The following is a 27,296-nucleotide window of genomic DNA, read 5'->3' on the forward strand; positions in this document are numbered from 1 at the left end:
AAACCGCATTAGCTTTTTTAACGGCCATATCACATTGGCGGCTCATAGTCATCCTGTGATCAACCAATACTCGAAGGTCCTTCTCCTCCTCTGTTGCTTCCAACTGATGCGTCCCCAATGTATATCTAAAATTCTTATTATTAATCCCTAAATGCATGACCTTGCACTTTTCACTATTAAATTTCATCCTATTACTATTACTCCAGTTTACAAGGTCATCCAGATCTTCCTGTATGATATTCCGGTCCTTCTCCGTGTTAGCAATACCCCCCAGCTTCGTGTCATCCGCAAACTTTATTAGCACATTCCTGCTTTTTGTGCCAAGGTCGGTAATAAAAAGGTTAAATAAGATTGGTCCCAAAACCGATCGGTGAGGAACTCCACTAGTAACCTCCTTCCAGCCTGACAGTTCACCTTTCAGTATGACCCGTTGGAGTCTCCCCTTTAACCAGTTCCTTAGCCACCCTTCAATTTTCATATTGATCCCCATCTTTTCCAATTTGACTAATAATTCCCCATGTGGAACCGTGTCAAATGCCTTACTAAAATAGAGGTAAATTAGCTCTTCTGCATTTCCTTTGTCTAAATAATCTGTCACCTTCTCAAAGAAGGAGATCAGGTTGGTTTGGCACAATCTACCTTTAGTAAAACCATGTTGTACTTTGTCCCAATTACCATTGACCTCAATGTCCTTAACTACTTTCTCCTTCAAATTTTTTTCCAAGACCTTACATACTACAGATGTCAGGCCTATAGTTACTCGGATCACTCTTTTTCCCTTTCCTAAAGATAGGAACTACGTTAGCAATTCTCCAGTCGTACAGTACAACCCCTGAGTTTACCGATTCATTAAAAATTCTCGCTAACAGGCTTGCAATTTCATGCGCCAGTTCCTTTAATATTCTCCGATGAAGATGGTCCGGGCCCTCCGATTTTGTCCCATTAAGCAGTTCAAGTTTGGCTTCTACCTCAGATGTGGTAATATCCACCTCCATATCCTCATTCCCGTTTGTCATCCTTCCATTACCCCTAAGCTCCTCATTAGCCTTATTAAAGACTGAGGCAAAGTACTTATTTAGATATTGGGCCATGCCTAGGTTATCCTTAACCTCCATTCCATCCTTAGTATTTAGCGGTCCCACTTCTTTCTTTGTTTTCTTCTTATTTATATGGCTATAGAACCTTTTACTATTGGTTTTAATTCCCTTTGCAAGGTCCAACTCTACTTGGCTTTTAGCCTTTCTCACTTTATCCCTACATGTTCTGACCTCACTAAGGTAGCTTTCCTTGCTAATCCCACCCTTCTTCCACTCCTTGTAGGCTTTCTGCTTTTTCTTAATCACCTCTCTGAGATGCTTGCTCATCCAGCTCGGTCTACAACTCCTGCCTATGTTTTTTTTCCCCTTTCTTGGGATGCAGGCTTGTGACAGTTTCTGCAGCTGCAACTTAAAGTAATTCCAGGCCTGCTCCGCATTTAGATCCACAAGTTCTTCAGTCCAATCCGCTTCCCTAACTAATTTCCTTTTAATTCTTTAAAGTTAGCCCTTTTGAAATAAAAAACCCTAGTCCCAGATCTATTTTTGTTTATTCTTCCATCTAGTTTGAACTGAATTAGCTCATGATCACTCGAACCAAGGTTGTCTCCTACAACCATTTCTTCTATGAGGTCCTCACTACTCACCAAAACCAAATCTAAAATGGCATCCCCTCTTGTCGGTTCTTCAACTACTTGGTGAAGGAATCCATCAGCTATCACATCCAGAAAAATCTGAGCCCTATTATTCTTGCTAGCACTTGTCCTCCAGTCTGTGTCTGGGAAGTTAAAGTCTCCCATGATCACACATTTCCCATTAGTGTTTACTTCATTAAAAACATTAAAGAGGTCTCTATCCATATCCAGAATCAGATCCCGGCGGTCTGTAGCACACCCCAAGCACTATCTCAGGGGAGGATCTAGTAGCTTTCTTTCCCAGTGTGATTTTTGCCCAGACAGACTCTGTCTTGTCCATTCCATCACTTCTTATATCTTTACAGTTAACCTCCTCATTGATGTACAATGCTACTCCACCACCTTTGCCTTTATTTCTGTCTTTCCTAAACAGCACATAGCCTTCAATACCCATACTCCAGTCATGAGTACTATTCCACCACATTTCTGTTATCCCTATAATATCCAGTTTCACTTCCTGCACCAGTAGCTTCAGTTCCTCCATTTTGTTCCCTAGGCTCCTCGCGTTAGTGTACAGACATCTTAATTTTTGCCGTTTGGCTTCACTGACATTCTTTACCCTGTTAGGCACAGACATTCTGCCACCAGCATCATCTGTTAGTCTGCTATCTACACTACCCTTCCTCCTTATGCCAATTCTTCTGTCTACGGCTGTATCCCCTCTTACTTCCAATACGTGTCCCTGCAATGGGGTGTCTATGCCGCACGGGGGGCAAAGGGCTCCAAGGAGCCTGAGCACTCAGTTATCCCACCCCCCACTTGCCTCTGGGTGGGCCAGGCCTGAGTGAAAAAACCCCACGCTGGGGAGGGGCTGTGTGGAGCACAAGGGGCTGCTGGGAGGGATGCCACACGAAGGGACCAGAGCATCTCCCCAGGTGAGGCGGATGCCCAGGGAGATGGCAGCGAGGAGTCAGGTGAGTGATCCTGGACTGGAACTAGCGCAGAGGCCAGGCCGGGCTCCCCTACCTGTCCCAAGGAAGGTGGCGTGAAGGCCCCAAGAAGGGGATATGGACCAGAGGGAGCCCTGCAAGAGGAGGGTATGGACTGGTGGAAGCCCTGCGAGAGGGGGGGTATGGACCGGAGGAAGCCCTGTGAGAGGGGGATATAGACCGGAGGGAGCCCTGCAAGAGTGGGGGATATCGACCACTGGGCCCAGACTGGGGGTGGAGGGGGGCAGACCAGACGGAGGGACCAGAAGGTGGTTTTGCTGGACATTGGTGCCCCAGGAGCGGTGGGACCAAACATAGCTGCCAGCTGAGCGCTGAGACGAGGCAGAATGTCATGGGACCGTCAGCAGAAGGCACTAGAGGAGACGTGCTTTGGTGTATCCCCCCCCCCCCCGAGGCCTGCTCTGGTGTCTCCTCCCCCCCCCCCCCCCCGAGGCCTGCTCTGGTGACTTTTCCCTTCTGAGTGGGGTGCAGGCCTTGCTGAGGGCCAAGTGGGGAGCGTGTGCATGTCAGATGCTTCAAATCTTCCTCCTGACCCAGCACTGCAGCTCGCCTGGACTGTGGGTCTCCCATGGGCCCGACCCAGCCCCACGGTACTCGGGGTGGCCTGTGCGTCTCAGTGGGCTCCCTGCACTGTCACTGTGCCATCTGTCCCTGGCACTGCCAGCTGCTCTGCCTGAGCCCGCCGGGGGGTGGCCCCACCCCGTGGCCCCCAGAGAGGTCCCGTATGGACACCCTCTTCTGCAGGATGAGGCTTTGTCCAATGTGCTCCACCAGGGGGCGGCAGCACCTCGCCACTGCCCAGCGCCGGCGAATTCAGTGAGTCCCATGGCACCAGAGGGGGCTGCTGCCCGGTGCCCCCCGCCCGGTGCCAGGCCAGCTGCAGTCACATGGGGGGGCTGCTGCCCGGTGCCCCCTGCCCAGTGCCAGGCCAGCCGCAGTCACACGGGGGGCTGCTGCCCGGTGCCCCCCGCCCGGTGCCCCCCGCCCGGTGCCAGGCCAGCTGCAGTCACATGGGGGGGCTGCTGCCCGGTGCCCCCTGCCCAGTGCCAGGCCAGCCGCAGTCACACGGGGGGCTGCTGCCCGGTGCCCCCCGCCCGGTGCCCCCCGCCCGGTGCCAGGCCAGCCACAGTCACATGGGGGGCTGCTGCCCGGTGCCCCCCGCCCGGTGCCAGGCCAGCCACAGTCACATGGGGGGCTGCTGCCCGGTGCCCCCTACCCAGTGCCCCCCGCCCGGTGCCAGGCCAGCAGCAGTCACATGGGGGGCTGCTGCCCGGTGCCCCCTGCCCAGTGCCAGGCCAGCCGCAGTCACACGGGGGACTGCTGCCTGGTGACCCCGCCCGGTGCCAGGCCAGCCGCAGTCACATGGGAGGCTGCTGCCCGGTGCCCCCCGCCCAGTGCCAGGCCAGCCGCAGTCACATGGGGGGCTGCTGCCCGGTGCCCCCTACCCAGTGCCCCCCGCCCGGTGCCAGGCCAGCCGCAGTCACATGGGGGACTGCTGCCCGGTGCCCCCTGCCCAGTGCCAGGCCAGCCGCAGTCACACGGGGGGCTGCTGCCCGGTGCCCCCTGCCCAGTGCCAGGCCAGCCGCAGTCACACGGGGGGCTGCTGCCCGGTGCCCCCTGCCCAGTGCCAGGCCAGCCGCAGTCACACGGGGGGCTGCTGCCCGGTGCCCCCGCCCGGTGCCCCCCTCCTGGTGCCAGGCCAGCCACAGTCACATAGGGGGCTGCTGCCCGGTGCCCCCCGCCCGGTGCCAGGCCAGCCGCAGTCACATGGGGGGCTGCTGCCCGGTGCCCCCCGCCCGGTGCCCCCCGCCCGGTGCCAGGCCAGCCGCAGTCACATGGGGGCTGCTGCCCGGTGCCCCCCACCCGGTGCCCCCCGCCCGGTGCCAGGCCAGCCGCAGTCACATGGGGGGCTGCTGCCCGGTGCCCCCCGCCCGGTGCCCCCCGCCCGGTGCCAGGCCAGCCGCAGTCACATAGGGGGCTGCTGCCCGGTGCCCCCCGCCCGGTGCCCCCCGCCCGGTGCCAGGCCAGCCGCAGTCACATGGGGGGCTGCTGCCCGGTGCCCCCCGCCCGGTGCCAGGCCAGCTGCAGTCACACGGGGGGCTGCTGCCCGGTGCTCCCCTCCCAGTGCCAGGCCAGCCGCAGTCACACGGGGGGCTGCTGCCCGGTGACCCCGCCCGGTGCCAGGTCAGCCGCAGTCACACGGGGGGCTGCTGCCCAATGCCCCCTGCCCAGTGCCAGGCCAGCATCAGTCACACGGGGGGCTGCTGCCCGGTGCCCCCCACCCGGTGCCAGGCCTGCTGCAGTCATATGGGGTGCTGCTGCCCGGTGCCTCCCGCCCGGTGCCAGGCCAGCCGCAGTCACATGGGGGGCTGCTGCCCGGAGACCCCTGCCCAGTGCCAGGCCAGCCGCAGTCACACGGGGGACTGCTGCCTGGTGACCCCGCCCAGTGCCTGGCCAGCCGCAGTCACATGGGGGGCTGCTGCCTGGTGCCCCCCGCCCAGTGCCCCCCGCCCAGTGCCAGGCCAGCCGCAGTCACATGGGGGGCTGCTGCCCAGTGCCCCCCACCTGGTGCCAAGCCAGCTGCAGTCACACGGGGGGGCTTCTGCCTGGTGCCCCCCGCCCAGTGCCAGGCCAGCTGCAGTCACACGGGGGGCTTCTGCCTGGTGCCCCCCGCCTGGTGCCAGGCCAGCCGCAGTCACACAGGGGGGCTGCTGCCTGGTGCCCGCCACCTGGTGCCAAGCCAGCTGCAGTCACACGGGGGGGCTTCTGCCTGGTGCCCCCCGCCCAGTGCCAGGCCAGCCGCAGTCACACGGGGGGCTGCTGTCTGGTGTTCCCCGCCCGGTGCCAGGCCAGCCGCAGTCACGCAGGGGGGCTTCTGTCTCGTGCCCCCCGCCCGGTGCCAGGCCAGCTGCAGTCACACGGGGGGGCTTCTGTCTCGTTCCCCCCGCCCGGTGCCAGGCCAGCTGCAGTCACATGGGGGGCTGCTGCCCGGTGACCCCGCCCGGTGCCAGGCCAGCATCAGTCACACAGGGGGCTGCTGCCCGGTGCCCACCGCCCCGTGCCAGGCCAGCCGCAGTCACGCGGGGGGCTGCTGCCCGATGCCCCCTGCCCAGTGCCAGGCCAGCATCAGTCACACGGGGGGCTGCTGCCCGGTGCCCACCGCCCCGTGCCAGGCCAGCCACAGTCACATTGGGGGCTGCTGTCCAGTGCCCCCTGCCCGGGGCCCCCCACTTGGTGCTCCCTGCCCAGTGCCAGCCCAGCCACAGTCACACTCCCAGAGGCACCCATAGCCCCAGTGCTGGCAGGAGCCAGGCACTCAGCCGCAGTGAGAATAAGGCCCAGCAAACGGCCGAGCACGCTAGGAGATGCTGGGCTCCGCATCTGGCTCGGGGGCGGGGGATCTGTGCAGCACCCACCTCATCAGAGCTTCCTGGTGTCCGCAAGGCCAGGGGTCACCGGGCAGCAGCCCCTGTGTGAGTGCGGCTGGCCTGGCACTGGGCGGGGGGCACCGGTGCTAACGGGCCAGAACACAGGCTCACGGCGACAGAGCCTGGATCCTGGTGCCCGGCCCCTGCCTTCCCCTCCTGGGACCCCAGAGGCAGCCAAGGAGCAAGGCAGCTGTGGATGGTGCAGGTTGATTGTGGATCACACCCCATCTTCCCCCCTGCCCTGCCCCTGGGGGCACTTTCCTTGCAGGCTGCTCTAAGCCCTAAGTCCCCAGACCATGAGGTGGGGGGGCCCAGACAGGCCCCTGCCACTGAGCCTCCCCCCTCCTGCCCCCCCACCCATGGGCAGGTCCCCTTGTGCACTTGAGCTACTGTTCACTGGTCCCTGAAGCCACGCTCAGGGCCGCCGGGTGCAGCGTTTGTGGCAGTGCCCCCTCACTGGAGGGTCCCAGCCGCCTGCTCGGGGTCATGGCTCCTGCTGTGCCCCCTGTGCCAGCCACGTCCCTGGAGCAGAGTCCTGCTTGTTGGCTGCCCCCCACCCCCAGCCCCTGCAGCAGGCCCTGGGGAGATTGTGTCTAGCCCTGGGCTCACCCCAGCCTGCCCACCTGTGGCAATGAGCAGGATGTGTCCAAACCCAGGAGCTGACCCTCCCCAGCCAGCGCCCCGATTACAGGGCTCAGCGCCTTGCTCAGGGGACAAGGCTGGATTGAGCCCCCAGCCCCACCCCACGCCCAAAATAAAACAGCTCCCGGCCGAGCTGCGCCTGAGCTGCTGAATCAATATTGACTGGCTAAGAATAGCCCTTGCACCCGCCGAGCCGCCTTCCGTGCTTCCTGCCCGGCCCAGTGCATGGGGCTGCACGGACTGCCCCTGGGCCCTTCCCCCAGCCAGCAAGGGGCATGGTCCCCGCGCGCGCCGGGTCACGCCAGCGGTGCAGTCGCTGGGAGGTGGGAGTTTTCCTTTAGAGTCCAGTGCTGCTCCTGTAGCTCTCCCCACAGGCTGCCAGCCCCCCGCGGTAACAGCCCCCCCTTGGAACCTGCCAGCCCAGGTCCCGGAGCGTCACTGGAGTGAGGAAACCCCAGCCAGCCGTGGGCTCCGTGCCATGGACACAGGGGGCTGCCAAGAGAAATACAAGAGAGCGAGCAAGTGGCACAGCTAGGTGAGAACCCAGGAGTCCTACCCCCACCCCCGCAACACACTAAACCCCTCTCCCCTCCCAGAGCCAGGGAGAGAACCCAGGAGTTCTGCACCCCCCCCCACACACAACACACTAAACCCCTCTCCCCTCCCAGAGCCAGGGAGAGAACCCAGGAGTCCTGCCTCCCAGCGCCCCCCCCCAATCTACTAGCCCCCATTCTCTTCCCAGAGCCAGGTACAGCAGCTTTCTCTAGAGCCGTCTTACACCCTTTCCTCCACTGAGCTGCCCTTGCCAAAATCTCCCCTCTATGCCTTTGCTGGCAGCTCTGGGTCCACCCACTCCCGCTCTGGGTGACATCCGTGGCTCTCCTGCCCCAGCCTGGCCTTGTCTGACTGTCACATCACATCGTGCAGCTGGTGCCTGCTTCACCCTGTGTCACTACCCACAGCTGGGCAAAGCGGGGACCAAGCTCCCCAGACTGGGGGCTGTGTGCGCCCCATGCCCAGGTGCGAGTGGGTGCAGGGCAAATTATCCCCTGAGCAGCTGGCACTTGGCCTCTCTCTGCCCAGTTGTACAGCACGTGCCAGGCACTCAGCTGGGCACTGCCAGCTCTGCCCGTGGGCCCTGCACATGCTGCCTGGCCCTGTAATGGGCTGCAGGGTGCAGCCCAGAGCAAAGGCACAAATGCCCTCTGCCCCAACCAGCAACCTGCGCCAGCCCCTGGGCACCCAGCGCACACTCCTCCATCCTGTCCCCAGCAGTGACACTGACCGGGGCCAGGGGTCCCTGGGCAGGGCAGTGTGGGGAGTCCTGGGGAGCCCCTGACCCTCCGTGGACTGTGCAGGAGTCTTTGCTGGTCTTTCATCTCTGTGGGGATCAGCAGGAGCCCAGGGCCAGCTCGCTCCCGATCCAGGGCTCGGAACTGGGGGGGGGCCGGGGGGGCTGCTGCTGCTGCTCCCACACACACACACACCCGGGATGTGGTGATGAGCTCACCAGCTATTCCGGGCCCTGTTTCCTAGCTCCTCCCGATGGGAAGCTGCTCCTTAAATGCCAAACAAACAGCCCATGGCCACTGGCACATTCCTGCAAGGCACTGCTCTGGGCGCACAGCTTCCTGTTTATCTCCGTCCCGCGTGAGGGCACCGCAGCTCCTAGGGGAGGTGGGGGGGGAGCTTGGGCAGCTGCCCTTGGGCACGGGAGGTGCCATCCCAACTCCTGTTGTGGCAGCAAGTGCAGCTGGGGACAGATTCAGGGGTACAGCAGTCAGGAGAGACCCAGGCTAGGGGTAGCAGGTGGCTGTGGATCAGGCTTGAGGGGCACTGGCAGAGCTGGGGGGACCCCAGAGCTGGGACAGCAGGGAGCTGCGAGTCAGGGCTGAGGGGCACCAGTAGGGCAGAGCTGGGGAGGCCGCAGGACTGGGATAGCAGGGGGCTGCGGGTCAGGGCTGAGGGGCACCACAGGGAAGAGCTGGGGGGCCCCCAGAGCTGGGATAGCAGGGGGCTGTGGGTTGGGGCTGAGGGGCACCACAGGGCAGAGCTGGGGGGACCCCAGAGCTGGGACAGCAGGGAGCTGCGAGTCAGGGCTGAGGGGCACCAGTAGGGCAGAGCTGGGGAGGCCGCAGGACTGGGATAGCAGGGGGCTGCGGGTCAGGGCTGAGGGGCACCACAGGGAAGAGCTGGGGGGACCCCAGAGCTGGGATAGCAGGGGGCTGCGGGTCAGGGCTGAGAGGCACCACAGGGAAGAGCTGGGGGGACCCCAGAGCTGGGACAGCAGGGAGCTGCGAGTCAGGGCTGAGGGGCACCAGTAGGGCAGAGCTGGGGAGGCCGCAGGACTGGGATAGCAGGGGGCTGTGGGTTGGGGCTGAGGGGCACCACAGGGAAGAGCTGGGGGGCCCCCAGAGCTGGGATAGCAGGGGGCTGTGGGTTGGGGCTGAGGGGCACCACAGGACAGAGCTGGGGAGAGGGCTGGTTGAAGGTCTGAGTAACAGCCTGAGGCCAGAGCCCTGCTCACCTCCACCCTGGTAGGGTCGGGTCACCATCCCCTGTCTCGAGTGGTGACCCTGGTGTCACAGAGTCACCGGGCGATGCTCTGGAACTGCTCCCCACAAAGCCAGGCAGGACTCTGGGGAGCCTCCTCTCCCTTGGAGCAGACTTGTTCAGGGCAAGAAGCTCACACGGCTTCACCTCCTGGGTCTCTCCTTGGAGCATTCAGCATCCTCTGCCCCTCCGTGCGCTTCCCACAGCGAGTCCACCCCAGCGGGGTCCTGGGGAAGCCACCGGGTCCTGCACCCCCACTTTGCAGTCAGACGTGACTCTCAGCCAGCCAGTAAAACAGAGGTTTATTCGATGACAGGAACAGGGTCTAAAACAGAGCTTGTAGGTACAGAGAACCGGACCCCTCAGCCGGGTCTATTCTGGGGGGCAGTGAGCCAGACCCCCACGTCTGCACTTCACCCTTGACCCCAGCCAGCTCCAGACTCCCAAAACCCCTCCAGCCCAATCTCCTTTCCCGGGCCAGTAGGTCACCTGACCTCTTTGTTCTCCCCCACCTTTAACATCCCCTTGCAGGGGGAAGGGCCTGGCCATTAGTTGCCAGAGGGTGACAGAGGGTTGGCCAGAGCTGAGGCCCCCCCACAGTATTCAGAGGGACCACTAAGAACATTCCTAGTTCCTCACACCTGGGTGCACAGAGCAGGGCTGGCGGAGGGGGCCCGGACACTAGTGCCAGCTGGCCCCCGGGCAGTGAGGAGAATCCTGAGGCAGCTCCAACACAGACCCAACAGTCCTGGGCCCCACTAGCTGGTGCATGGAGACAACCGGGCCCTGCTGAGTCCCTGGGGTGGGGCTCACTCTATGCCCGGCCCCACCTGATCGCACAGCCCAGAGCTGGCTGCGTGACATGGGGCTCTCCCAGCGGGCTGGCTCCGGGCTCTGGGCTCCGGGCCCCAGGTCCCAGCATGTGGCTCTTTCAGGCCCAGAGGGTTTCTAACCTTGGGCAAATTGCTCCTTTCTGGGCGTGCCCATGAACCCCCAGTTGGGAGGCCCAGGAGTTCAGCCCTGGTAAGGGGCTGGGGGGGTCAGCCGAGACAGGAGGTTTTGAAGAGGGAGGCCTGGCCTGGGTGGAGGGGTTAAATGGGCAGGCAGGGGGCTGAGGGCCCAGTGGGGGGCAGGCAAGGATCGGGGGCCTGGTGGGACCCAGCAGGGGTGGGAGGCCCAGCAGGGGGCAGGAGGGGATCAGGGGGCCTAGTGGGGGGCAGGCAGGGATCAGGGGGCCTGGCAGGGCCCAGCAGGGGTGGGGTGCCTGGCAGGGGGCAGGAAGGGATCAGGGGGCCCAGGGGGGGGCAGGCAGTTGCTTGGCCTGGCGAGGGGGAGGAGGGGATCAGGGGGCCTGGCAGGGGTGGGGGGCCCAGGAGGAGGCAGGCGGGTGTCGGGGGTCCCAGCGGGTGTCAGGGGGGCAGGCAGGGGTCCTGAGCAGGCAGGAATCAGGGTCCCGGTGAGGGTTGAGGGGCCAGGAGGAGGCAGCAGGGGTCAGGGGGCCCAGCGGGGGTCCCAGTGGGGTGGAGGTGGGGGCCAGGGGGCCCAACCGGGGGGCAGGTGGGGGTCAGGGGTCCCGAGCAGGCAGGGATCAGGGTCCCAGTGGGGTGGAGGGGGGGGGTCGGGGGGCAGGTGGGAGGCAGGCAGGGGGCGGGGGGCCCAACAGGGGGCAGGCGGGGCTCGGGAGGTCCATCAAGGGTCCCAAGCAGGCGGGGATCAGGGTCCCGGTGGGGTGGAGGTGGGAGTCAGGGGCACGCAGGAGGTAGGTGGAGGTCGGGGGGTCCATCGGGGTCCCAAGCAGGCAGGAATCAGGGTCCCGGGTGGGGGGCAGAAGAAGGCAGGTGGGGGTCAGGGGGCCCAGCAGGGGTCCCGGTGTGGTGGAGGCGGGGGTCGGGGGGCCCAGCGGGGGGCCCGGTGTGATGGAGGTGGGGGTCGGGGGACTCAGCGGGGGTCCCGGTGTGGTGGAGGCGGGGGTCAGGGGGCCCAGCGGGGGGCCCAGTGTGATGAAGGCGGGGGTCGGGCGGTCCAGCGGGGGTTCCAGTGTGGTGGAGGCGGGGGTCGGGGGGCCCAGTGGGGGTCCCGGTGTGGTGGGGGGGTGTCAGGGGGCCCAGCGGGAGTCCCGAGCAGGCAGGGATCAGGGTCCTGGCAGGGGTTGGGGGGCCAGGAGGAGGCAGGCAGGGGTCGGGGGGCCCAGCGGGGGGCCCGGAGTGATGAAGGCTGGGGTCGGGGAGCCCAGCGGGGGTCCCAGTGTGGTGGAGGCGGGGGTCGAGGGGCCCAGCGGGGGTTCCGGTGTGGTGGAGGCGGGGGTCGGGGGGCCCAGCGGGGGACCCAGTGTGATGAAGGCTGGGGTCAGGGGGCCCAGCGGGGGTCCCGGTGTGGTGGAGGCGGGGGTCGGGGGCCCAGCGGGGGTCCCGGTGTGGTGGAGGCGGGGCTCGGGGGGCCCAGCGGGGGTCCCAGTGTGATGAAGGCGGGGGTCGGGGGCCCAGCGGGGGTCCCGGTGTGATGAAGGCGGGGGTCGGGGGGGCCCAGCGTGGGTCCCGGTGTGGTGGAGGCGGGGGTCGGGGGGCCCAGCGTGGGGCCCGGAGTGATGAAGGCTGGGGTCGGGGGGCCCAGCGGGGGTCCCGGTGTGGTGGAGGCGGGCGTCGGGGGGCCCAGCGGGGGTCCCGGTGTGGTGGAGGCGGGGGTCGGGGGGCCCAGTGGGGATCCCGAGCAGGCAGGGATCAGGGTCCCGGTGGGGGGCGATGGTGGCCCGGGGCAGGGAGGCAGGGGTCGGGGGGCCCAGCGGGGGTCCCAGTGTGGTGGAGGCGGGGGTCGGGGGGCCCAGCGGGGGTCCCGGTGTGGTGGAGGCGGGGGTCGGGGGGCCCAGCGGGGGTCCCGGTGTGGTGGAGGCGGGGGTCGGGGGGGCCCGGTGTGGTGGAGGCGGGGGTCGGGGGGCCCAGTGGGGATCCCGAGCAGGCAGGGATCAGGGTCCCGGTGGGGGGCGATGGTGGCCCGGGGCAGGGAGGCAGGGGTCGGGGGGCCCAGCGGGGGTCCCGGTGTGGTGGAGGCGGGGGTCGGGGGGCCCAGCGGGGGGCCCGGTGTGGTGGAGGCGGGGGTGGGGGGGCCCAGCGGGGGTCCCGGTGTGGTGGAGGCGGGGGTCGGGGGGCCCAGCGGGGGGCCCGGTGTGGTGGAGGCGGGGGTCGGGGGGCCCAGTGGGGATCCCGAGCAGGCAGGGATCAGGGTCCCGGTGGGGGGCGATGGTGGCCCGGGGCAGGGAGGCAGGGGTCGGGGGGCCCAGCGGGGGTCCCGGTGTGGTGGAGGCGGGGGTCGGGGGGCCCAGCGGGGGTCCCGGTGTGGTGGAGGCGGGGGTCGGGGGGCCCAGCGGGGGTCCCGGTGTGGTGGAGGCGGGGGTCGGGGGGCCCAGCGGGGGTCCCGGTGTGGTGGAGGCGGGGGTCGGGGGGCCCAGCGGGGGGCCCGGTGTGGTGGAGGCGGGGGTCGGGGGGCCCAGTGGGGATCCCGAGCAGGCAGGGATCAGGGTCCCGGTGGGGGGCGATGGTGGCCCGGGGCAGGGAGGCAGGGGTCGGGGGGCCCAGCGGGGGTCCCGGTGTGGTGGAGGCGGGGGTCGGGGGGCCCAGCGGGGGTCCCGGTGTGGTGGAGGCGGGGGTCGGGGGGCCCAGCGGGGGTCCCGGTGTGGTGGAGGCGGGGATCAGGGTCCCGGCGGGGGCCAGTGGCGGCCCGGGGCAGGGAGGCAGGGGCGGCCCGGGGGAGCGCACGGGGTGGCCGGAGCCGCTGGCTCTGCGCCCGCCTGTGCGGAGGCTGCTGGCGGAGCCTCCCCGGGGCCGGGCTCAGGCGGGGGCTGCCGGAGCGGGGCCGGGGCTGCTGCGGCGATAAAAGGCCGGGCGGGCAGCTGCCCAGCAGCTTGTCCGTCCCCTCGGCCCTGCCCTGCCCGGCCCGCGCGGTGAGTGGCGGGGAGCGGAGGGATCGGGGCCCTGGTGCCGGGCGCTGCGCACCGGGCGAGCGGGGCTATTGGGGTGCACGGTGGGTGGATGAGGGGGGCAGGCTGGGGGATGTTGGGGGTGCATGGTGGATGAGGGGGCAGGCTGGCGGATGTGGGGCTGTTGGGGTGCACGGTGGATGGTGGGCAGGCTGGGGGCTGTTGGGGTGCACGGTGGGTGGATGAGGGGGTAGGCTGGGTGCTGTTTGGGGTGCATGGTGGGTGGATGAGGGGGCAGGCTGGGGGCTGTTGGGGTGCACGGTGGGTGGATGAGGGGGCAGGCTGGGGGCTATTGGGGTGGATGGAGGGCAGGCTGGGGGCTGTGGAGCTGTTGGGGTGCATGGTGGGTGGATGAGGGGGGCAGACTGGGGGTTGGGGTGCACAGAGTGGGCAGATGTGGGGCCAAGGGGGGCACATGGCAGCTGTGGGGCTGTTGGGGGTGCATGGTGGGTGGATGAGAAGGGCGGGCAGGCAGGGGCTGTGGGGCCCAAGGGGAGCACGTGGCAGATGAGGGGACATGGGGTGTTGGGGGTGCACGGTGGGTGGATGAGGGGGGCAGGCTGGGGGATGTGGGGGCGTTGGGGGGCAGGCAGGGGCTGTGGTGGCATTGGGGGGTTCACAGTGGGCAGATGTGGGGGCCAAGGGGGGCACAGGGCTGGTGGGAGAATGTAGGGGTGTCAGGTGGGATGGGGGGCTGGAAGCAGTTCAGGGGACCACAGCCCCTGCATGCAGGCGCCTGTTGCCCTATTACCAGGGGCTTGTGGGTCATGCCGCAGCCTGGGTTCTGGGGCCGGCGGCTCTCGGCAGCCTGGGGGCTGCGCACCCTGCCCTCACACCTGGAGGAGGGGGTGCTGGGGTTGGGCAGGGGGCTCTGGGGGAGACGGGCCTGACACCTGCTGGGGCACTGGCTGTGTGGCTCAGTGGGTGGCAGTGCCAGGGCTGGGCACAGGCAGCGCCTCCTCCCATCCGCCACTCCTTGGATCTTTGCCAGCAGCTACCTGAGCTGCTGGTTTCTGGGGCCCTTGCTCCCCCTGTGCCCCCAGCTCAGGGGAAGGGCCTCGCACTGCTCCGCCAGGGCTTCGCGCTCGTGGGGCCCAGCCTGCCCCGGCTCGTGTCGGGCTGTGACTCTCTGGCACCCGGGGGCTGTGTGTGTCCACGCCCCGTGGGGAGCAGGGTGACACCCCTAGAGGGGAAAGGCCCCATCCCAAACCAGCCTGTCCCTGTGGGATGGGGCCCTGCACTGTCAGTGGCAAAGGGCCCGGGGGCTCGTTCCGTGGCCCCTGGCGACCCCAGCCCTGACCCCGGCCATGCCAGGCTGTTTCTAGGTGTCCGTTTGTGGAGGATCAGTGATGCTGGCCGGACCCATCCCCACCTTGCTCCCGCTCCTGCTGTGCCTGGCGACCCCCAGCTGGCAGCAGCCCCCGCAGATTCAGGTGCGGCTGGCGGGGTCCAGGAACCAAGCCGGCGAGGGGCGGCTGGAGGTGCTCTACGACGGGCAGTGGGGGACCGTGTGCGACGACGACTTCGACATCCACGTGGCCAGCGTGGCCTGCAGGGAGCTGGGCTTTGAGTCGGCCGTGACGTGGGCCCACAGTGCCAAGTATGGCCAAGGGGAGGGTAAGGCAGGGCCCTCTGCTCATGAGGGGTGCGGGCACAGACCCAGCCTGGGCAGGGTGCTGGCTACCCTAGAGTGGAGTGTGGGCTCCTGGGGGTGGGGCAGAGATATGGGGTGAGAGCCCCCAGCTGCAGAACTCTCCCCTCCCCAAGGCCCAGTGCTGGCTCTGGGGCAGCTCCAGGAGACTCCAGCCCCAGCCTGTCCCAGCAGGGGGCGCTGTGGGGAGGGGGGTAGGAGCTGGGGGGTGGTAGCTCCCGGTGACTCCAGGCCCGGCCTGTCCCAGCAGGGGGCGCTGTGGGGAGTGGGGCAGGAACTGGCGGGGGGGAGCTCCAGGCGACTCCAGGCTCAGCCTGTCCCAGCAGGGGGCGCTGTGGGGAGGGGGGCAGGAGCTGGCAGAGGGGAGCTCCCGGTAACTCCAGGCTCAGCCTGTCCCAGCAGGGGGCGCTGTGGGAAAGGGGGCAGGAGCTGGCAGGGGGGAGCTCCCGGTGACTCCAGGCTCAGCCTGTCCCAGCAGGGGGCGCTGTGGGGAGGGGAGCAGGAGCTGGCAGGGGGGAGCTCCCAGTGACTCCAGCCCCAGCCTGTCCCAGCAGGGGGCGCTGTGGGAAAGGGGGCAGGAGCTGGCGGAGGTGGAGCTCCCGGTAACTCCAGGCCCAGCCTGTCCCAGCAGGGGGCGCTGTGGGGAGGGGGCAGGAGCTGGCAGGGGGGAGCTCCCAGTGACTCCAGGCTCAGCCTGTCCCAGCAGGGGGCGCTGTGGGGAGGGGGCAGGAGCTGGCAGGGGGGAGCTCCCAGTGACTCCAGGCTCAGCCTGTCCCAGCAGGGGGCACTGTGGGAAAGGGGGCAGGAGCTGGCGGAGGGGGAGCTCCCGGTAACTCCAGGCCCAGCCTGTCCCAGCAGGGGGCGCTGTGGGAGCGGGGTGGAGGGTGTGTGACATGGTCAGAAGCACAGCCCCTGAGCTCTCCCAGGGGGTGGGGTGTCTGCTAGTAATTTGGGGACATCCCGTTTAGTATCCCATTGTCAGCGAGCCCCCTGGAGCCCCCCTGATGCTTTGGGGGGAGGGGGCTGCCAGCCTGGGGTCCTGTTGCTGAGCCCATGGTGAGGGTCGGGGGGGGCAGAACTCCTGGCCCAGGCCCATCACTGACCCGCCTCTGCTGCGCCAGGCCCCATCTGGCTGGATAACCTGCGCTGCGCTGGCACCGAGCGCTCCCTGGCCGAGTGCGACTCCAACGGCTGGGGCGTCAGTGACTGCAACCACGGAGAGGACGCCGGCGTCGTGTGCTCGGCCCAGCACCCCCCGGGCCCTCGCACCCTGGGCCCAGGCCCCGGCCTGCAGGTGAGCGGGGACCGTGGGGATGCTTGGGCTGGCTGGGGGCACTTCCCGCCTGGGGCTCCTGCTGCCGCAGGGCCAGGAGTTTCAGCCACTCTGACCCCTGTAACAGGCCCAAGTCCGTCCTCCAGAAGCCCCAGCTGGTGCTGGGGGGCAGACAGCCCAGGGGGGCAGATCTCTGCTGAAATGGGGGGACTGGCACCTCTGCCCTGCCTGGCCTGTGCTTATCACTAGCACCTGACTGGAGCTACCCCACCCCAGCACTCCTGCCCCGCTCACTGCAGTGCCCCCTGCTGGAGAGGGGTCTGGCCTCCCTGACTGCTGCTGGGGGAGCTGGGGGGGCAGAAACATCCCCATTCTGATGGTACTGTCACAATGCTCTTTGGAGATACTGACCGGAGATAGTGTGCAGGTGTATCTGTGTGTGTGCGTGTGTGCATGTGTGTGTGCACATGCACGTGCATAGGAGCAAGTGCAGGGTCTGGTTAATGACGGCCCCTTCCTGTTACTCCAGTCTTCAGCTCCCCCTCCCTGCTCCCTCCTATCCCTCTCTTGGCCTTTCCCCACAGCTCTGCCGGTGCTCCTCACTCCTGACCCGCAGCCCTGGGCACCCTGCCCCCACACCTCCAGACTCACAGCCATGCGCTGCCCTGCCCTGCCCTGCTTCCCACAGTCCTACAAAGCTGTTGTCAGCCCCAACTCTGAGTGGTCTTTTCCCTTGTCACAGACTCACAGATCATGCCCAATCTTGGGCCCATGTGGTCCATGGGGGGGGTCAGGGGTGGCTCCAGGCCTCAGCACGCCAAGAGCGTGCCTGGGGCGGCAAGCCACGGGGGGCACTTTGCTGGCACTTCAAGGGCACCAGGCAGGGTGCCTTCAGTGGCTTGGCTGCGGAGGGTCTGCTGGTCCCGCGGCTTCAGAGGACCTCCTGCAGGAACGCCTGCTGAGGGTCCGCAAGCAAGCCACCGAAGGCAGCCTGCCTGCCGTGCTTGGGGCAGCAAAATGCCTAGAGCTGCCCCTGGTGGGGGGTGCCCCTTCCAGTGCGACAGCCCTTCTCGGGCATCCACTCTCTCTCGGGGTCAGGCTCCTCCACCTCCTGAAGCCACACCTCTCTGAGGGTATGTCTACACTACAGGATAAATTCGAATTAGCTTAAACCGATTTTATAAAACAGATATTATAAAGTCAATTGTGCGCGTCCACACTAGGCACATTAATTCGGTGGTGTGCGTCCGTGGTCCGAGGCTAGCATCGATTTCTGGAGTGGTGCACTGTGGGTAGCTACTGTAAAATAATGAGGCCAATAACGTCGATTTGTGTCCACACTAACCCTAAATCGATATAGTAATATCGATTTTAGCGTTACTCCTCTCGTTTTGTAGGAGTACAGAAATCGATTTAAAGACCCCTTTAAATAGATATAAAGAGCAGTGTAGTGTGGACGGGTGCAGCGTTAAATCGATTTAACGCTGTTAAAATCGGTTTAACAGCATAGTGTGGACCAGGCCTGAGGCTTAGCACGTCTGTCAGGTCACCGGGGTCCTCTCTGCCCAGCTCATTGTCCCCCACTGGCCAGAACCGGCTGTGACTCCTGAACTGGGTCTCTGGGTCACCAGGTCATCAGTTGCTGGGGTCTCCATCCTCCAGGCCATCTGCTGGGGTCCCTGTCACAGACTCACAGATTGTGCCCACTCGTGGCCCCATATGGTCCATGGGGGGTGCCCCTTTTAGTGCGACAGCCCTTCCTGGGGGGCCACTCTCTCTCGGAGCCAGGCCCCTCCACCTCCTGGAGCCACACCTCTCTGAGCCTTAGCACGTCTGTCTCTGCCGTGGGCCCCCCCAGGGAGTCCCCTTGCTCTGGACCCCCTGGGCCTCGACCCCCCCCCGCCTGCCCTGTTCTCTAGACTGGAGTGACTCTCAGCCAGCGTAACACAGGAGGGTTTACTGAGCATTGAACCCAGCAAAGAAAACTCTCAGGGCCTCAAGCCTGGCCTCCCTCAGCCCAGCACATCCCAGTCCCCCTGCAGCCAGGGGGGCTCTGCCTGCTTCCCCTCTCCAGCCCAGAGCCCCCTGCTTCCCTGCTGGGTCTCCAATATCCCCAGCCCCAAGCCCCCTCTGTCCATTGTCTTCTCTCCAGGGAAACAGGGTCGTTAACAGGATGGCCTGGTCCCCTCTCCTCTCAGCCCTCCTCTGGCTGGAACCGGCTGGTCAGGTCACCGGGGTCCTCTCCCCACAGCCCATTGTCCTCCCACTGGCCAGAACCGGCTGGGACTCCTGAGCTGGGTCACCAGTCGCTGGGGTCTCCATCCTCCAGGCCATCGGACGGGGTCCCGAGTTCCCTCTCCGGTCCCGTGTCCCAACAAACCCCCTCTCCCCTCCCCTCGTTAAACCAGTAACACCCGGGGACACTGAGTGCCACCCCCTCTGCATGCAACCCACAACAAAACCAAGAAAAAAATTAAAAAATCCCCCACTTGGTCACAGCCTGGACCCCAGGGGCTCCCCCCGTTTCCTGTGCCCATCTCATCCGGTATCTGGCCTGGGGCAGGGAAGGAAGCTGGAGGAGGTGCGGCTCAAGCCGGTCCTGGCCTGGGCGAAGCTGAGCGTGCCCGTCAGTGAGGGCGTGGTGGAGGTGAAGCACGAGGGGCGCTGGAGGCAGGTGTGCGCTGCCAGCTGGACCAGGAACAACAGCCGCGTGGTGTGCGGGATGCTGGGCTTCCCCCGGGAAAAGTGGCTCAACCCCAGATTCTACAGGTAGTGCCGGGTGCAGCGGGCGTGTGCTGAGTGGGCAAGGGGGTGCCTGTGCCCAGTGTGCCGGGGGGGCTGGTGTGATAGGCAGGTCCGGGCCTGCCGGGCGAGGGGGTGTCTGCCAGGGGAGCTGCTTGCAGACAGGGTCATGTGGCTGGCTGGGGGGTGTCAGGGCCGTCCCCTCGCAACAGTCTGTGGTGCTTAGATGAGATGGAGTGGGAGGCGTCAAAGGTCACAGAATGCTGAGTGTTGCACACGTGTGTGTATTGGTGCAAGGGGCTGAGTCACGGGGCTCCCTGGGGCATTAAGTCCTGGATCCAAGGGTAGAAACCAATTGCAGGGCAGGATGTCTGGGGAGGGGGGGCGGAGGGCATGGCGACCCCTGCAGGGGGTGCGGGGTGGAGGGCACAGCAACTCCTGCGGAGGGGTTGGGGGGTGGAGGGCACAGCGACCCCTGCAGGGGTGTGGGGGGGTGGAGGGCATGGTCACTCTGCGGGGGTGGTAGAGGGCACGACGACCCCTGTGGGGGGCAATGGGAGGGTGGAGGCACAATGACTCCTGCGGGGTGTGTGTGGAGGGCACGGCGACCCCTGTGGGGGGCAATGGGAGGGTGGGGGCACAGCGACCCCTGCGGGGTGTGTGTGGAGGGCACGGTGACCCGTGGGGGCTGTGGGGGTGTGTGTGGAGGGCATGGTGACCCCTGTGGGGGGCAATGGGGGGTGGGTGCACAGCGACCCCTGCGGGGTGTGTGTGGAGGGCACGGCAACCCGTGGGGGTGTGTGTGGAGGGCATGGTGACCCCTGTAGGGGGTTTGGAGGGCACGGTGAACCCTGCGGGGGTCGGGGGGGCTGCCCATGGCACTGCTGACCTGCCCTTTCTAACCCTGCAGGAAGCTCTGGAACCTGAAGTTGAATGATCCCAAGTCCAGGTAGGGACCCGCCCCTGCCTGAGCTCCCCTCCGTGGGGCTGACCCCCACTGGGTGCCAGGCAGCCCACAGGCCACTGGCGGGAGGGGGGCGCCCGTCTCATGGGGTGGCGCTGGGGCCGGGCGCTGTTAGTGTCGGGCGGGCGGGAACTGACATGAGCTGACCCCGACCCCGGTTCGCAGCCTGAGGAGCCTCAGCCAGAAGAACACGTTCTGGATCCACCGGGTCAGCTGCCTGGGCACGGAGCCCCACCTCTCCCACTGCCCGGTGCAGGTGTCCCCTGCTGCCCGGCGCCGGCCCACCTGCGCCCACGGCATGCACGCCGTCATCAGCTGCGTCCCGGGCCCCGAGTTCCAGAAAGCCAAGGCCAAGCCGTTCCGCAAGGGCCTGCGGGCGGAGGTGAGTCCTGCTGGAGCCCCGGCCCCAGGTCTGAGGGGCGGGGGGAGCCCCCGTGAGAGCCCCCAGCCCCGAGGAATGGGCAGCGCAGCAGCGTGGGCGGGAAAATAGTTCCTCTTGGGACTGATGTCAGGAGCACAGACTGAGCAATGGTTCCGGAGGGGGAGCGAGGCAGCAGCTGGCTGGGGGGGAAGCTCTAGTCCCGGCCTGCAGTCCTGGCCTGTCCCAGCAGGGGGCACTGTGGGGGGGGCTCCTGTCTGCTCCAGCCCCAGCCTGTCCTACAGGGGGCGCTGGGGGGGGGCTCCTGTCTGCTCCAGCCTCTGCCCCCTCCCAGCAGGGGGCGCTGTGGAGTGGGGGGCGCTCCTGTCTCCTCCAGCCCCTGCCTGTCCCAGCAGGGGGTGCTGTGGAGTGGGGGGGGGGCTCCTGTCTGCTCCAGCCCCAGCCTGTCCTACAGGGGGCGCTGGGGGGGGGGCTCCTGTCTGCTCCAGCCCCAGCCTGTCCTACAGGTGGCGCTGTGGGGTGGGGGGGGCACCTGTCTGCTCCAGCCTCTGCCCCCTCCCAGCAGGGGGCGCTGTGGAGTGGGGGGGCGCTCCTGTCTCCTCCAGCCCCTGCCTGTCCCAGCAGGGGGCGCTGTGGAGTGGGGGGGGCTCCTGTCTGCTCCAGCCTCTGCCCCCTCCCAGCAGGGAGCGCTGTGGGGTGGGTGGGCTCCTGTCTGCTCCAGCCCCTGTCTGTCCCAGCAGGGGGCGCTGTGGGGAGCGGGGCAGGTGGCTGTGGGGGGCCCTGGCTACAGGGAATGGGGTACAGGACAGAGCCTGCCACAGATCTGAGACGTGCCCCGGGACAGGCCGGACCCTAGCCTTTCCCGGGTGTGGGGGTGTGCGCACGAACACCCACGTTGGCCCCCTCTTTTGCAGGGACCCCAGGTGCGTCTCCGGGCTGGTGCCCAGGTGGGCGAGGGCCGGGTGGAGGTGCTGCAGCACGGCCAGTGGGGCACCGTGTGCGACGAGAAGTGGGACCTGCTCGCCGCCAGCGTGGTGTGTCGGCAGCTGGGCTACGGGACAGCCAGGCAGGCCCTGGCGGGGGCCCAGCTGGGCCAGGGTGAGCGGCTGGAAGGAGCCAGCGTGTGGGGCGCCGCGGTGCTCGGGGGGCAGGGAGGAGAGCAGGACCCAGGGGCTGTGGTGGGGGGCTGGGGCCCCACTCCCATGTGCTGTGTCTCAGGAGCAGTGGCTGGGGCAGACGAGCAGCTGAGGGTGAGCTCTAGGGTGGCACAGGGGGGGTCCCTCGGCACAGGGGGTCAGGGTCTGGGCGCCCCAGGGGCAAAGGGTGCTGGAATGGAGCAGAGCTGCAGGAGCAGCGGGAAAGCCCAGAGTTTCGGGCTGTGCAGCGTCTGGGAGTGATGAGGGAGAGCGGCCGGATCCTGGCATGTGAGGCCTTCGGCGACCCGGCCTGGCATACCAGGGACCAGCAACTGGCTGCGCAGCCAGGCCCAGTCCAGTCCCCAAGGAGCCAGGCAGCTGGGGAGCCCCAGGACAAGCTCCCGGGGAGGGGGGATTCCCCATGTCTCCATGGCTCAGCCCCTGAGGCCTCTCGGGCTGGGGGGCTCTGGCCGGTGCCCTGCAGGAGGACAGGCTGGAGGGCCCAACAGGCCCGGTGCAGGGAGCCCCTCGGGCGGCGCCAGGGCAGGGCTGCACTGGAGCAGCCGGGGGTGGCCTGGGCGAGCACGTGCTAGCCGGGGTGAGTCGGGCTGCCCTGGCCCCGGCGCTGACGCTGGCCTTTGGCTCCAGGCCTGGGCCCCATCCACATGACCAAGGTTCAGTGCACGGGCTACGAGCACTTGCTCCACGAATGCAGCTTCCAGGAGGCGGCGCAGAGCGGCTGCCAGCATGAGGCCGACGCTGCCGTCCGGTGCAACGTGCCCCACATGGACTACCAGAGCCAGGTGAGCCCCCCCCCCACAGCCTTAGGGGGCTGTCCCTCATGCTAGGGGGCAGAGGTGTGGGGTGCATGGCTAAGGAGGGGGCAGTGTGGCGTCATGGAGGAGCGGGTAGCCTGGGGTGGGGTAGGTGCCATGGGGTACAGTGGGGCAGAGAGGCCTGGGGGCAGGAGTGCTGGGAGGTCTTGGGGAGTGGGTGCCACGGGACACTTCTGGGGGGCGCTTGGGGGTCTGGGGGAGTGAGGACAGTGGGACGCTGCAGGAGGAGAGGGTGGCACAGGGCACCACAAGGAGGATGCCATAGGTTGAAGGAGGCTGCTAATGGTACGGAGGACATATGAGGTGGGGCTGGCAGCTGGCATGGGGGTCCCCAGGTGCCCCTAGCTGGGGTGGGGGTCTCCAGTGGCTGTCCCCGGGCGGGGGGAGGAGCATCTCCCAGCTAAGGAGCAGGGGAGCTGGCAGCTAACCCCTGCTCTGCCCAGGTGCGCCTGGCGGGGGGGCCGCAGCCCCGAGGAGGGTGTGGTGGAAGTGCTGGTGCCGGTGGGGGGCGCCCTGAAGTGGGGCGCCGTGTGCGGTGAACGGTGGGGGCTGAACGAGGCCATGGTGGTCTGTAGGCAGCTGGGGCTAGGCTTCGCCAGCCATGCCCTCCAGGTGAGTCCCACAGCGGGGAGGGGTGGGTGCTCGTGCCCTGGCTTGGGGGGCTGCACGGGGGGGCCTTGTGCCCTGGTGTCAGGGGATGTTGCTGGGGGGGATGGTGGGGAGGGGCCTTGTGCCCTGATGTCAAGGGGCAGGATGGGGGGCCTGGCATCAAGGGAGGGGATGGGGGGACCCTGGTGTTGGGGGGCGGGACAGGGGGGCCCTGGCCCGGGGCTCTCATGTCCCCACCGAGCACTGGGGCATCTCTCTCTCCCCACAGGAGACCTGGTACTGGCAGGGCAGCCCAGAGGCAGGCGAGGTGGTGATGAGCGGCCTGCACTGCACGGGCACCGAGCTCAGCATCCAGCAATGCCAGCGCCACGGCCCCGTGCACTGCCCGGCCGGGGGTGGGCGCTTCTCTGCCGGGGTCAGCTGCACCAACAGTGAGTAACGGGCCCTGCCTGCGGGGGGGGGGGGGGGAGCAGGGGGAGGAGCCTGTGGGGGGGGCGGGGCAGCAGGGGGAGGAGCCTGTGGAGTCAAGGGGAGGAGCCTGTGGGGTGGGTGTGGGCAGCAGGGGGAGGAGCCTGTGGGGGTGGGCGGGGGCAGGACTGGGGGTTTCCTCGGCACTCGGCCCCACTGACCTCACCCACCCGAGCCGGGCGAGTCCTCAGTCGCACGCAGCTGCCTGCGGGGGTGCCGGGGTGGGAGGGGAAGCAGGTGCCTCTAGCTGGGCTGCCAGTGCTGGGGCCCCTGCCCGGCCCAAGGGAAGCCAGGCCAGCCTGACCCTGCGGATCCTGCAGCGGCCCCGGACCTGGTGCTGGACGCGCAGCTGGTGCAGGAGACGGGCTACCTGGAGGAGCGGCCGCTCGCCATGCTGTACTGCGCCCACGAGGAGCGCTGCCTCTCGCGCTCGGCCGACCACGCCAACTGGCCCGACGGCTACCGGCGCCTGCTGCGTTTCTCCTCCCGGATCCACAACCTGGGCCGAGCCGACTTCCGGCCCCAGGCCGGCCGCCACGCCTGGGTCTGGCACCAGTGCCACAGGTGAGCGCCACCCCGCACGGCTGCACAGCCGGGCTCTGGGGGTGTGGCCCCCCAGCAGCTGGCCCCAGGCAATGCCAGCTCTCCCCAGGGCAGCAGCTTCTAGCTAGGGCTGCCCTGGGAGCCTGTGGCCTGGCAGACGAGGAGAGGAACCAGAGCCAGGAGCAGGGCTCTGGGCTGTACCCAGAGAGCCGCTGCCCCAGAGCAGGGGCCCTGCATGTGCCGCTGGGTCTCCCCACGCCTGGGCCCCACATGGCCCCGGCTGGCTGCGTGTCCTGCTCCCCAGCTGGATCTGTAGTGCCGGCCCCGCCCGGTGTAATTGGCAGCGTCTGGGCAAGGACTGTCATTACGGCTTTATTTGGATCCAGAGCTGTAATTCTGGGGCCAGCCATCGGCCCCCAGCCCCCACCCCCGGCAGCTCCTTCCTGCCCTCCCCAGCCAGGGGTCTGGCACTGCCAAGGCTCTCCTCACTGCAGGGGCCGGGGGCTGCCCCGAAACACCCAGGGCACCCTTCAGCCTCCCCCCCCCGCTCACCAAGCAGGTCAAGGGGGCACTGCTTCTTCCCTCCCACCCTTGGTGCACTTGGCTCCCTGCCCCCTCTCGTCCCCCACAGGCACTACCACAGCATCGAGGTCTTCACCCACTATGACCTGCTGACGCTCAACGGCTCCAGGGTGGCCGAGGGGCACAAGGCCAGCTTCTGCCTCGAGGATACCAACTGCCCCCCAGGTATGGGCTGGGCTCTCGGGAACCCCTCCAGGGCCTCCTCAGCACCAGCGCCCCCCAGCCAGCCAGCGCCCTGCCCCGCTCCCCACAGCGCCCCCTTCTGCGATCCCCCCCAGCCATCACTCTGCCCCCAATGCGCCCCCTGCTGGGAGCCCCCCTAGCCAGCACCCTGTCCCCCCCACAGCGCCCCCTGCTGGGAGCCCTGCCCTACAGTCAGCGCCCTGCCCTGCTCCCTACAGCATCCCCTGCTGGGAGCCCCAGCCAGCGCCCTGCCCCGCCCCCCCACAGCGCCCCCTGCTGGGAGCCCCCCCACAGTCAGCACCCTGGCCTGCACCCCACAGCACCCCTGCTGGGGTCCCCCCTTACAGCCAGTGCCCTGCTCTGCACCCCGCAGCGCCCCCTGCTGGGAGCCCCCCAGCCAGCACCCTGCCCCTTCCCCACAGCACCCCCTGCTGGGACAGGCTGGGCCTGGCGTAGCTGGAACCCCCCCGGCCCCACGCCAAGGAAGAGCTCTCCAGTGTGTGAGGGTGTGTAGCGGGAGGGAGGCGGGTGCTGGTGGGACTGGGGGAGGGGGGCTGCCCAAGTCATCCTGTCCCCTCCCCATCTCTCTCCCCAGGGCTGCAACGGCGCTTCGCATGTGCCAACTTCGGGGAGCAGGGCGTGAGTGCGGGGTGCTGGGACACCTACCGGCATGACATCGACTGCCAGTGGGTGGACATCAGTGACGTGGGGCCCGGCAGCTACGTCCTGCAGGTAGGAGCCAAGTGCCCAGGGCCAGAGCGTCTCCAGCAGGCTGTGCAGCCTGCCACCCCCGCCCCCCAAGGCCTGCCCAGGGCCAGAGCGTCTCCAGCAGGCTGTGCAGCCTGCCCCCCAGCCCCCCAAGGCCTGCCCAGGGCCAGAGCGTCTCCAACAGGCTGTGCAGCCCCCATACACACACACACACTCCCCCAAGGCCTGCTCAGGGCCAGGGCCTGGGCCTGGGCCTCTCCAGGAGGCTGTGCTTGCCCCCCACCCCATGGCCTGCTCCGGGGCCTGGCTCTGTCCTGGGAGCTGGCCAGGGTGGGAACCCACCAGCCTGTGCCAGAGGCCAAAGCCCCGTCTCCTGCGCAGGGGGTCTGGGCTGTGCCCGTGGCTGGTGAGGGGGCTGGGGCACTGGCTGCCATTGTGTGAGGCTGGGTCCCCGTCCCTCTCCCACCAGCCCAGGCACCTGTTTGCAGCCACCCATGACCCAGCTCTGCACTCCTGGCCTTGCCCCCCCACTGTGGATTCCCTGCCTCTCCCTTCTCGTCACCTCCCCAGGTGGTCGTGAACCCCAAGCACGAGGTGGCAGAGTCCGATTTCTCCAACAACGTCATGAGGTGCCAGTGCAAGTACGACGGGCACCGCATCTGGCTGCACGGCTGCCGCACAGGTACCGGGTGGGGCGTCAGAGCAGGTGGGGCCCCGGTGGGGCGGGGAGGGGCGGGCCGAGCAGTGCTCGTGCCTGCCCCAGAAACGGGCCCTGCAGAAGGCAGCAGGAGGCCCAGCCGGCCCAGCCCGGGCCTGAGAGCAGCGTACAGTGCAGTGCACACACCCCTGGGGCGCAACCGTGGGCACCAGGCCTCCAGAGGACAGGCCCTGTGCCCCTCTCCCGCTCGGCCAGGCAGGGGTGTGTGGGTCCCCCACTCACGTGGGTCCCTCCTCTCCCCAGGTGACCAGTATGGTGCCGACGCAGTGCAAGAGCTGGAGCAGCAGCAGCGCCTGGCCACTAACCTCATCTGAAGCGCGTGGGGTGGAGCTGAGCCGGGGGAGCAGCCCAAACGGGGGTGTTGTGGGGCTGAGTGCTGGCCCCTGCACAGCAGCCGCAGGGGGGAGGCTGGGGTGGGGGTCACAGTGCGTGGGCCTTCCTGCCAGCCCCGGGGCTCCCCTGAGAGCACCCCACAAAGGCCCCACTGTGCTGGGGGGGAAGCTTCTCTCCTGGGCCCGTGCTGGGGTGGGCAGGCCAGGGCCCCCCCGCCCAGTCCTGGTTATTGTCCCACTGGCCCCTGGCCCTCCCGGGCTGGGGCAGCCATGACTGCACTCAGGGAGCCTTGGTATTTATTTGGGCTGGAGGGCGACTGGGGCTGGCGCTCGCCTAACGCCCAGGGGGCACCGTCCGAGCCAGCAGCACCACAGGGGAGGGCCCCACGACTCACACTCCAGCAGGAGCCTGCCTCTGCATCCCATCCCAGGCCAACTACCTCAGCCACCTCGGGGGCCAGCACCGCCCTGTGCCTGTGGGGCCCAGGTCCCCCTGGTCTCAGGCCTAGCACCACTTGTGCAAGCACTAGCATGTCACTAATAAAGGTTCTGTGCAAGTCAAAGGCTGGTGTCTGGCCTCGGGGGGGGTGCTGGGATGGAGTGGGAATTGTCCATAATATTTTGTGTGAATAGCAGTGTGTGCCTCAGTTTCCCTTGGGGGGGTGCCTGGTTAACGGTGGGGGCGGAGAGGCTGTTTGTTCTGTGCAGAGACCCAGAGCTACTGGTGGGACTGGGAGTGAGTGGGCCTACGGGCTCTGCGCTGGGGCTGCTGTTCAGAGCCACGGCAGGTCAGGCCAGAAGGGCGTGTACTGCCCAGGTGAGAGCACCGGCCTGGGCTCGCCTGCCTCCAGCCCAGAGCCGCTGGTGAGCTGGGCCGAGCGCTCGAGCGGTGCCTAGCCT

General features: G+C 67.2%; 1 protein-coding gene across 1 annotated transcript; it reads left to right on the forward strand.

The window, feature by feature from the left end:
* The first annotated feature begins 14,572 nt into the window (after positions 1-14,572).
* LOXL4 (lysyl oxidase like 4) lies at positions 14,573-26,959 on the forward strand. The gene is given in 15 exon segments (XM_030570914.1): positions 14,573-14,889; positions 16,045-16,217; positions 18,760-18,965; positions 19,849-19,887; positions 20,068-20,284; positions 21,196-21,379; positions 22,066-22,220; positions 22,697-22,708; positions 22,710-22,865; positions 23,131-23,293; positions 23,651-23,894; positions 24,505-24,620; positions 25,234-25,370; positions 25,917-26,028; positions 26,308-26,959. Coding segments are annotated over 15 exon segments (2,253 nt in total). The 5' UTR covers positions 14,573-14,621; the 3' UTR covers positions 26,379-26,959.
* Positions 26,960-27,296: the final 337 nt, after the last annotated feature.

Source organism: Gopherus evgoodei, chromosome 7, assembly GCF_007399415.2.
Source record: "Gopherus evgoodei ecotype Sinaloan lineage chromosome 7, rGopEvg1_v1.p, whole genome shotgun sequence".
NCBI classification, from domain to species: Eukaryota; Metazoa; Chordata; order Testudines; family Testudinidae; genus Gopherus; species Gopherus evgoodei.